Source organism: Schistocerca serialis, chromosome 3 (genome assembly GCF_023864345.2).
Source record: "Schistocerca serialis cubense isolate TAMUIC-IGC-003099 chromosome 3, iqSchSeri2.2, whole genome shotgun sequence".
Classification (NCBI taxonomy): domain Eukaryota; kingdom Metazoa; phylum Arthropoda; class Insecta; order Orthoptera; family Acrididae; genus Schistocerca; species Schistocerca serialis.
In genome coordinates this window covers 263,542,967-263,554,899 of record NC_064640.1, presented here as the reverse complement: position 1 = coordinate 263,554,899, position 11,933 = coordinate 263,542,967, and the positions used below count along the sequence as shown (strand labels likewise).

Here is an 11,933-nt window from a genome sequence, read left to right as displayed (position 1 = left end):
CAATGGTTTTGAGGCTGTGGATGTGTCTCCATCCATCCTAGTACAGACAAGGTAGCGGGGAAAGCATTTCATCCCAAGATTGCGAGTCTGGCACTTCTCCCATGGTGTAACCAGGAAAGGGAAGGCTGCCAGGTCATACGAAGCAGCATTCAATGATCCTTCACCAATTGAAGAGACGGCCATTTGAGAATGGTCACATTTTTTCAGCTCAATATGCTTCATGTGCTGCCTGGCACGGCGGCCATTGCCAGGACTTCTGATGCTCCAGGAAGACAAGCGACCCCTTCTTGGCATACATGGGGAGGGAGCAGCTCAGGTATCAGTAGTATGATCCCTGTGCTGTCAGGGGGCTCAGCGAGATGGATACATAACAGCACCACCACATGGATTGACAACATGTGCTGGTGACCTAGCACGGTGGAGGGGGGGGGCTACAGTGTGGAAGGAAGAGGGGAAGGAAGGGGGGAGACGAATCCACACCCGGAGGGAGTTGTTCCTCAAATAGCTCACAATTAAAACAGAAAATTTGGAAGTGGAGGTGAAAATTCAATCAGGGACCTCAACTCCAAAAACGATGAAAGAATAGGCAGAAGGAACAAAATTGTAAGCGCCACAGAAACTGGTATAGGTATGCTTATTCAAATACAGAGATACGTAAACAGGCAGAATACGGCACTGGGGTTGACAACGCCTATATAAGACAGCAAGTGTCTGGCGCAGTTGTTAGTTTAGTTACTGCTGCTATAATGTCAGGTATCAAAGATTTAAGTGAGTTTGAATGTGATGTTACAGTTGGCAGAAAAGCAGTGGGACACAGCATCTCCGAGGAAGCGATGAAGTGGGAATTTTCCCATATGACCATTTCACAAGTGTACTGTCAGTATCAGGAATCCGGTAAAATACCAAATCTCCGACATCGTTGTGGCTGGAAAAACGTCCCACAAGAACGGGACCAACAACGACTGAAGAGACTCGTTCAACGTGACAGAAGTGCAACCCTTCCACAAATTGCTGCAGATTTCAAAGCTGGGCCATCAACAAGTGTCAGCGTGCAAATCATTCAACGAAACATCATCGATATGGGCTTCTGGAGCTGAAGGGCCACTCGTGTACCCTTGATGACAGCACAACACAAAGCTTTATGCCTCACCTAGGCCTGTCAACACTGACATTGGACTGTTGATGACTGGAAACATGTTGCCTGGTCGGACGAGTCTCATTTGGAACCGAGCGAGGTGGCGCAGTGGTTAGCACACTGGACTCGCATTCGGGAAGACGACGGTTCAATCCCGTCTCCGGCCATCCTGATTTAGGTTTTCCGTGATTTCCTTAAATCGCTTCAGGCAAATGCCGGGATGGTTCCTTTGAAAGGGCACGGCCGATTTCCTTCCCCATCCTTCCCTCACCCGAGCTTGCGCTCCGTCTCTAATGACCTCGTTGTCGACAGGACGTTAAACACTAATCTCCTCCTCCTCCTCTCATTTGAAATTGTATCGAGTGGATGGATGTGTACGGGTATGCAAGCAACCTCATGAATCCATGGATCCTGCATGTCAGCAGGGGACTGTTCAAGCAGGTGGAGGCTCTGTAATGGTGTGGCGCATATGTAGTTGGAGTGATATGGGATACAACTCTGACAGGTAACACATACGTAAGCATCCTGCCTGATCACGTGTGTCCATTCATGTACATTGTGCATTCCGACTTGGGCAGTTCCAGCAGGACAATGCGACACCCCACATGTCCAGAATTGCTACAAAGTGTCTGCAGGAACACTCTTCTGAGTTTAGACACTACCACTGGCCACCAAACTCGCCAGACAGGAACATTATTGAGCATATCTGGAATGCCTTGCAACATGCTGTTCAGAAGGGATCTCCACCCGCTCGTACTCTTATGGATTTATGGACAGCCCTGCAGGACTCATGGTGTCAATTCACTTCAGCACTGCGTCAGACATCAGTTGAGTCCATGCCACCTCGTGTAATGGCACTTCTGTATGCTTGTGGGAGCCGTAAACAGTATTAGCCAGGTATAACAGTTTCTTTGGCTCTTTAGTGTAAATCAGAACACCAAAAGAGGGGAAGGAGGGAGCAACAGGGAAGGAGCAAGGATAGGAAGGGAGCTTTTGTTTCATATTCTTCTTGAAGGAAGTTTGCCAGGCAAATAATGTTTTTATTGTTAAACCAGTATTAACTTGTACAATTTCTCTCTTCAGAATCTGTTTGGGCTACATGTGTGCCTTCCAAGGAACATAAATTCTGCCACTACTACAAAAAGTTGGTAAAACAAACTCAACAGAACTCACTTCGAAAAACAAAATAGTTCTCTGCTTGTGAGAAGCTCCTCTAGTTTTATTCATACAAAATTGGAGACTGTTTTTGGTTTTGAGCACACTTTCACTCACTCTGAGGACATTCTCGGGTGATTCATACTCTCTGACTTGCTTTATTCATGCAACTCTAAGAATGTTCTTCGAAATTTCGAGTATAAAGTATATTCTCCATTTTACTCATATGATCCAATCTCCGTTCAATGCGACAGCCTTGCGCTACTCTACTGGTAGGGCCCATATGCCCACATCGTAGGACTCTAGTTGTCGATGTTAGAGACAAAGTGTGCTCCCCGGGTGTGCAGACTTGTGAGGCTTTCTGTTATGAAGAAGTTTGTTTACATTTTTGTGGTGACGAACATGCTTTAGCTATTTCTTCAATTTCTTGAGGGTAGCACAATATGTTTCAGAGTTGATCATTGCACTATAAAGGGGGAAATCAAGCAGAATAACCCCTTAAGAGTCCCAGAAGACTGTCGCCTTGACTTTCAATTTTTTCTTCAGATAAGGTGTGGTGTGGTTCCACTCCATTTATTGCAATTTTGCTTCAGATTCGAAGTGATGAACCCATGTTTCATCATCTGTGACAAAGTTTGACAAAAAAATTGTCACGATCAGCCTCTTAACACACAAGCAATTATCCACAGTTTGTCCTTCATTGCTCTTTACAGTTCCTTTTAGATGGTGAGCAACCCAGCAGGCACGTATCTTTGAGTATGCCAACTGGTGGACAAGTGTGCCAACAGTGACGTCCAGTTATGCTCTCGTTTCACGCCAAAAGAAACTCAACAACAGCTCTCTGCTTGGAATGTACCTACGTTGCAGATGCCATTTTGAAGGCTACATATAGTGCTGCCTCATACTGAAACTTCATGAAACTATAGGGGCTGAACTGAGAATCTGTTACAATGTCTCACAACAAATTCTGCTATTTTTCAACTGAGCTGGGCTGAGAAAAAGAAGTGTTGCTTCACTTAGAGAACACCCCTCATAATTCTTACAATCAACCAATATAATGAACAAAGTATACAATAGGTCTTAAAAAAGTCTCATCATTTGTTGCCCTTTTAGTAATTTAATGGAAAGTACGTGGAAAAAAATCAATCTAAGCAATCTGTGAACCTGGAATCTGATAGCAGGAACATGACAAATGCAGGCGATGTCTTTGGAGCAGTGCTGTCAGAAATAGTTAGCATCCAAGGACTATTCAAAAAACTGCTTCATTAAGCTTTCAAAATTCGATGGCTCCTGTAACTAGAATTACAGGCATTGTACAACTGATACCAGTTAGTAGCAACTAAATATTCAGTTTTAAGGAATGACAGCAGCTTACAGAGCAGTATAAACTTTGTTCATATCCACAGCCTGGGTAGGTTAAAAAGGGATGGTCTTCTGTTTACAATGACATGTCCTAATGACAAATGCCCGGATTTTAATGGCAAGGCATTTTTTTCCTGATCTTTAGGATGAATTTTGCAATCCATGTACTTTAGTGCAGAAAAATATATTGCTCATATACAGTAGTATTTACAGCTTTTTAATAATAGGTCACATTTCGATCAACTTCTGTCAAAAATGCATATATTTTTCATATCTTTGAGAAGACAAGAATAAAAACATGAAAATGTTGTCACTTAAGAATGTTTCAGGTCACAAATAAACACAACAGTTACTACAAAACTTCATTTATCAGGACTGTAGTATACGAGGAGCGTACAGGACTGTAATAGACAGGAAGCATAACACATTAGTTGGTTCGCTGACAATAAGATATTGTTGTATGGGTTCGACAAAACACACGCAAAGCCAAGAAAGACAGCTTCCAGTGTAATAAACAGTGCACATGTGGTCACACTATTCACTTTGCAAATGCTGTCTGGTTCTACATGCCGAAAGTAAAGTGCTCTAACACCCTCAAATTGCGAGGTTTTGTTCATTATTATGCAGGGAAGTTGTTCAGAATTGACGGGGAAATATTCTTTTGTAAACTTTAATGTACAACATTGTAATACTGCCAAAAACAGCAGTTGTGTGCAGAGAAGTGCTCAAAATGACAGCAGACAAACACTGTTATTTGAGCAGACAGGTCCATCTTCAACTGTGCAATTATTTTTCAAGTACTTGTATGAGATGTGGTGCCCTGAAACACCCCACTGGAGAAGCTGGAGAATCCACACTTGTCTGTTGCTGGACAACATGGCACTTCCAGTTCCACATGAATCTACACTGAGAAAGAAAGAACTATTTATACGTGTGCTACAAGGTGTTCAACAAAATAGGAATCAGTGTTACTCACAAAAAGTCTGGGTGTCCATACATTAAACCACTGATGTGAGTTGGCACTATGCTGCAAATGATGATGGTGACTCTACAATTGGCATTTTGTTTGAAAATTCTGTGAAGCTACTGTGGCCAGATGGTGTGAACAGAAACTATGTTTAGCTGCTAAAAACAGACAGTGCTTCATACATGGATAAAGTAGCCAACGGGCTTCAAATTCTCTACGCCAGTATGGTGCATGTCACTTACCTTGCACACTTGTTAACACAGAGTTGCAGTATAGGTGTGGTCAGTTTACCCTGTTGTAGACAAATCGATTTTCTGTTGCAAGAAAATCTATGTGAAAGCTCTGCTGTGGGTGCAGAAATTCTAGGAACAAGAACTTTTGCTGCCCTTCGCCCTCAGCCTGTTCTTACATGAATGAGTCCTTGTTTTAATGCTGCTGTGTATTACTGCACCAACTACACCAAAATAATGAATCTTTTGTCAGCCTGATAGCAATGAATTAAGTGCTATCAAAACTGTGAAAAAGGTCTTTACAGATACCTTGTCAGAAAACTTGGCGTACATCAATTGCATCAATGCCAACTTTTCAGAAGTATCAATAGCCATCACACCTCCAAGTGGAATCCTGGATATTCTACAATGTGCAAAATTAGTGACCGTCGTTCTGGAAATGCCACAACACTAGAAGACAATGAACCAAATCTGGCCTGCAGTGACCTTTTCACCTTCAAATATGCTCTCGTAATGTCCTATGATGTGGAGAAGAGGTTTCCCAGGTACAAAACTATCCTCAGTGACAATTGTAGATCTTTGAAAATGGAAAACCTGAAAATGCAACTTGTGATCCAGTGCAACTCTGCAGAAATGGGATATTCACACGATGTGTTAACTAATCTGGAATACTTTAAAATAAAGAGCGTGCAATAGTAAAAACATGTTTTTGTGTTTGGATAGGTGTTACTGTTTTCACTGTATTTCATGTTTTCTTCTTTTTCCCAGACACACAAATGTTTCAAAAATAAATGCTAGTCAGTTTCAAACATTGCAAAAAGTAGATACTGTACTCTGTTAAGAAGTGAATTTTGTTTTACATTGTATATTTTTAAAAACATCAACAATAATGTTTATTTATAAACTCTTATAATGTCATATTTCATTTTAAGGCCATATTTATATACATTTTAGCTCATGAATACTTGCATATTTTACAGTTTTTTAGTTCATGAAATTGGGGCTGTACTAATGATCATCTCCTCTGTTTCTATCATAATTAATGTTAGTAAGAAATTCATATTAAGTACCAATATTGATATTGTCTGGTGTATGAGACTTAGAGCTGTTACCAGTAAAACCTAGAACACTGCCATTGAGTTACCTTAACATATGTACAGCAGCTCGGATTTATTCAACACTACACATGATTTTTGCAGAAAGAGCTATTTCCTTTTTCCACAATAAAAATGATAAGAAAACTACTTCCATGTGCTAGGATCGGTTATTTCATTTGTTAGTGCTACCAACTGAAAATAGATGAGCACAAAATACTGATTTTTTTTCTAAAATAATATATCAATTTCAGATTCAAAAGTGAGACAGTGCTTTCAAATTAACTTTTTGTTTTATCTTACACTGCTTTATTCATATTATTTCACTTATGTGACATTAATTAATTTTTACTGTTTTTATTCTTAACATAAAAAGTTACCTAACTGTAAATAAAAAAGAAACAAGAGTGAGAAACAGTTTGATGGAATTGACCCAACATCCAGTTCCACTCAAAATACAATGAACAATGGTGTTCAGGAATACAATATAATACATTCTTTGCTTACACTCCAGCATAAATAAATTCATAAAAGAAAAATGTTAAATTGTATCTTTCAACATGCCTCATTTCAATAACACAATAAACATCCACACTCATTTTCAGTTACACAAATACTGTTTGCATTTTTCTTCTTCATGTGGTGGAATCCATCACAGTCAGGATATGGCTTATTACTGGGATCCATCCAGATGCTATGCTAGCAAAATTCTCCAACACGTACTTCAATAGGTCTTCTGCTGTTTCGTCATTCTTGTCAACAAGTGCTGAAAGCAAATTAACATGAACAGTAGATTTATTTAACAGCCAGGGACTGAAAACTTTCTATAAATGACCAGTTTTAGATTCACATAATTCATCTTCAGCTTTACCCACATTATGGAGTAACTAGTAACTTAGGAACCAAACTGTCTTCACACGTGACGAATGAAGTTTGTGATCCCAGACAGTTGAATAAATTGTAATAGATATACATTTGCAGTTATCATTTTACAGAAAATATCAAACTTTTGTACTTAAATATTTTGTTCCCTCCCAAGTTATTTCCATATTAAGGTCACTCAATACCGAAACACGAAGATGGTTAGAAATTTTAAACATTTTTCTTAGTCTCTCACAAACTCAATGTGTCACGCAGTACCATCATACAAAACAACAAAAATTTTAAATTTGTTAATATGATCAAGGATATTGACTTAAAATACAAATAAGTAATTGAGCATGGCTAAAACAAAATATATGATAAATTCAGCCACAGTATCATCTACTAGAACTAGAGTAATGAAGATGAGCAGACCATCCCAAAAAAAACTCATTTCTAGATGATTACAAATGAGATAACACTTAACACAAAAGCTTAAAGAATACCAAAGTTATGTCATATTTGGCAAAAATAGAAGACTTGTTATCAGAAACTTTTAACAAATGCTTGTTTGCCAAAATATGAAAAACAATCAGTTAAAACATGTCTTTAGCTATTAGTACACATGATTTATTAAGTTTTAATAGATCTATTTATTCTTAAATTTAATAAATAAATGTGTGATTATCGCAAAATTTATTTTGTAAATACAGGTTTATTCATACAGTAAGTACCTACAGAGTTTCATAAGAAAACTGCATGGAAAAAAAAGAAAAACAAAAAGACATATACAGTACAAGTATCAGTGGACAGAGCATCTCTCCAAGTTCAGAATCATAAAACATGACATGGTGTAGTTGAAGAGTGCATCATTTGGGGGCAGGTGTGTCAGAACATGGTGTACTATAAAGAAATGTGTGCATTTTGTATTCTTGAACTTGATAAATGTTATTCAGTTGTGATGGTTCAGCAAAGCTTTTATACCAAATATCACGTAAAAACTTCAACAAACAGAACAATCCAAAGGTGGTACAACACATTCCATGTGAAAGCCTGCTTACGAGGTGTGAAGAAAACAAGCCAGCTGGAACTGTCAGCAGAGATTGTACAGGGTGTGTGGGAATCATTCACCAGGGGCCCAAAGAAATATACAACATGTACAAGCAGATAACTACAAATACTAAAGTCAACTGTTCTGCTCATTCCTACACAGATGTCTCTGTATAAAGCAATACTGACTGAAGTTATTATGGGCCCAGACTACTTGAGACAAACAGCTTCATTCTGACTATTGCAACAACACACAGTGGTTAGCGGAGCAAGACAGTTTTTCACAGAAGTTGGTTTTCAGTGACGAAGCTACGTTTCATGTGTTTAGAGGCATGTCATGATGTTTACATTTGGGGCACAGAAATCCACAAGAGATGGTGCAACGCATTTTCCATTCAGCTAAATTTAACAATTTTTGTGCCACAGTCTCTTCAAAAAGATTATGGTCCATTTTTCTGTGCAGAGAAAACTGGACTGGTTTCATGTACCTCGGCACACTGGAGCAACAGCTTATGCCACAATTACAGAAAGACAATGGAGACTTCATTTTGCAACAAGACTGTGTCCCACCACCCTTTCTTTCAGCCACTCATGATTACCACAATGTCGAAATGTCTCAGTGCTGGATTCGACACGCTTCCCATCATACTCTCCTCCTCTTCAGTGGCCCCACAGTCAACTGACTTAGTCTACTTGTATGTGATTTCTTATTGAGGGGTTATGACAAAGACCATGCCTGCCTGCCTCCACTGCCACTTAATTTGGAAGAGCTACAAGGAAGTATAATTAACGTGGTCACTGATATTGACCCTAATGGGTCAGGATGTGTAGGACACATGTTTGACTATCACACTGGCATTTGCTATGTAGCATGTGGTGCCCATATTGTGTACCTGCAATGCAAGTTAAAAATTTGGAGAGATTCTCTATCCACTGTGTGTTTTCTGCATATCTTGTAATTTTTGTGCAGTCATCTTCTGAAACCCCACAAGTATTTATGAATAACCCAAAATATTGGAACAGCCATTTCATGGTAGTCATAGTGGCTCTTCTTGGCAAATTGTGGCAGTGAAATAAATGGAAAACTCAATAAAAAATTATATCTGTTGTCTTTATAGCATTTTTATTATGCAATGCACATTTTGAACACACTCAATCTCTGGCTTTCTCCAGATTTGTGTGCCCACCCATTAACTGACTTATCAAGATTTTCATAAATCATATGCAGGCAATGTGGTCCTTTGGAATTAGTTTGTAGTACGACCTATACTTTGATTAAAATAACTTTGTGATTGGCTTTCTAGGGCATTGAGTGGTAGAGGTCAGATGTCAGCCAGTCACAGTTCTTTCTCAAATGCCACATGCTTCTTGTGTCACCTGTTATGTAGGTACAAGCAGCATTTTGTCTAGTGTGGCTGGCTGTACACTGAAAACACTGCCACATCCCCCCCCACACACACACAAAACCACTGAAATCTGCAAATCATAATTTTAATCACAGTATAATGTCATGAAATACATATAACTTCACTCCTTAATCATAATTAAATTCAGTTTCCATTCCAGGAGCTCATTTTATGTTTTCTGTCGCAAAAGACAAATTTGCTTCAAAGTATACTATCAGACTACTACTATATTTCAAATTAACAGCATAACTATGTGATAGCATTCATGGATGAGTTTATTCAGGGGCTACCTTAGATACCCTGTTGCTTCCTGTGCACATATTCTCAACATAATACTGAGTGTATTATCATTGTAGTCAAAATATAGCACTCATAGTTCAAAGGAATGTGTTTGAAATTGCTGCCTGGCCATCCTGATTTCCTTTCCATGGTTTCTACTAAACAACCTCAAGCAAATAGTCTGATAGGTCCACTTCCCCCTCAAGATACACCCACTGAGTAAATCACACATTTTGCCTAAAATTTCTCATGATAAATAAGACTTGACTGTGCAGTGAAATTTCACATCTGCCTAGTCTCCACAAATGCATCTCCACATTATCTGATGGTTGTACCCTGCAGAGCAACAAGCATTGAACACATTAGTATGGCAAGGGACATAGGTTGTGTTTTTGTGAACATTTGGGCATTAGCTTTGGTTAGAGACAGACAAGAAAGCTTATTAACTTGCTGTTTTGGTTGAAATTATCAACCTGCCTAAGGTATACTCCTTTTCAGTCATTCATACTAAGTAAAATCCTTTAACATATTTCCAGCAAAGATATTGTTTGCAGTCTAAGATTCTTTCACTGATAAGAATTCACAGTTTTGCAGTGATATCAAATTCATGCCGTGTTTGGCGAAAGTATTATGCTTGTTATCACATACTTCTAACACAGGTTGCCTGTCAAAATATATAAAAAATTAGCCATAACAGATATGTGATCATTTTTACTCTCACAGACATAGACACACTTATTTATCAGAGTTTTTAAAAAAGATGTTATAAACTTTTGGGCGAGGAGTGACAGTACTTCTGAATTGATTCCGATATTTATGAAAGCATATTGTAGCAAGAAAAATGACAAATTTAAAAATAACCAATGTGGAAACTGCATATTAAAAGCTTCCTTTAACAAGACAGCTGCTGAAAGGTTTAAAGAGCATATGATTCTCATTTCAAACAGGTATCCTATTCATAAAATTATAATTGGTGGTGGCTTCAATCTACCATCAATATGTTGGTGAAAATATATGTTTAAATTTAGTGCCAGGCATAAAATGTCATCCGAAATTATGCTAAATGCTTTCTCCAAAAATTATTTTGAGTGAATAGTTCAGGAGCCAACTCAAAGCGTAAATGGTTGTGACAACACCGTTTCCCTCATGGCAACAAATAATCCAGAGCAAATAGGAAGTATCATGAGGGATACAGGGATTAGTGACCACAAGGTCATTGCAGCGAGACTGAGTAGCATAAACTATGTGATCACAGGTGTCCAGACACCAAGTACTCCATATCAGCGACCTCAGTAGTCATTAGACATCGCGAGAGAGCAGAATGCGCCACTCCGTGGAACACACAGGCTTCAAACGTGGTCAGCCGATTGGGTGTCACTTGTGTCATATGTATGTACGTGAGATTTCCACACTCTAAACATCCCTCGGTCCACTGTTTCCAATGTGATAGTGAAGTGGAAACATAAAAGGACATGTACAGCACAAAAGCGTACAGGCCGATTTCGTCAGTTGACGGACAGAGACTGCCGACAGTTGAAGAGGGTCGTAATGTATAATAGGCAGACATCTATCTAGACCGTCACACAGAAATTCCAAACTACATCAGGATCCACTGCAAGTACTATGACAGTTAGGCGACAGGTGAGAAAACTTGGATTTCGTGGTCGAGCAGCTGCTCATAACCCACACATCACACCAGTAATTGCCAAATGACGCCTCGCTTGGCGTAAGGAGCATAAACATTGGACGATTGAACAGTGGAAAAACCTTATGTGGAGTGACGATTCACGATATGCAATGTTGCGATCCGATGGCAGGGTGTGGGTATGGCAAATGACCAGTGAATGTCATCTGCCAGCGTGTGTAGGGCAACAGTAAAATTTGGAGTTGGTGGTGTTATGGTGTGATCATGTTTTTCATGGAGGGGGGGGGGGGGGGGCATGCACACTTCGTTGCTTTGCATGGCACTATCACAGCACAGGCTTACACTGATGTTTTAAGCACCTTCTTGCTTCCCACTGTTGAAGTGCATTTCAGGGATGGCGACTGCATCTTTCAAAATGATTGAGCACCTGTTCATAATGCACGGGCTGTGGTGGAGTGGTTACATGACAATAACATCCCTGTAATGGACTGGCCTGCACAGAGTCCTGATCTGAATCGTATAGAACACCTTTGAGAAGCTTTGGAATGCCGTCTTTTTGCCAGACCTCGCCAACCAACATTGATTCCTCTCCTCAGTGCAGCACTCTGTGAAGAATGGGCTGACATACTCCAAGAAACCTTTCAGCACCTGACAAAGTATGCCTGCGAGAATGGAAGCTATCATCAAGGCTAGGCGTGTGCCAACACCATACTGAATTCCAGCATTACCAATGGAGGGCACCATGAACT

At 39.6% G+C, this 11,933-nt stretch overlaps 1 protein-coding gene across 3 annotated transcripts in view; it reads right to left on the bottom strand.

Moving 5' to 3' along the window:
• Positions 1–5,753: 5,753 nt before the first annotated feature.
• Positions 5,754–11,933, bottom strand: part of LOC126470037 (steroid receptor RNA activator 1) — a 59,263-nt gene continuing 53,083 nt past the window's right edge. For 2 of the 3 annotated variants that reach the window (XM_050097530.1, XM_050097528.1), the window contains exon 4: positions 5,754–6,709. In XM_050097530.1, coding sequence (XP_049953487.1) covers positions 6,579–6,709 — 131 coding nt within the window. In that variant the 3' untranslated portion in view covers positions 5,754–6,578. The remainder of the gene's footprint in view (positions 6,710–11,933) is intronic. The other variant, XM_050097529.1, reaches the window with a different exon arrangement.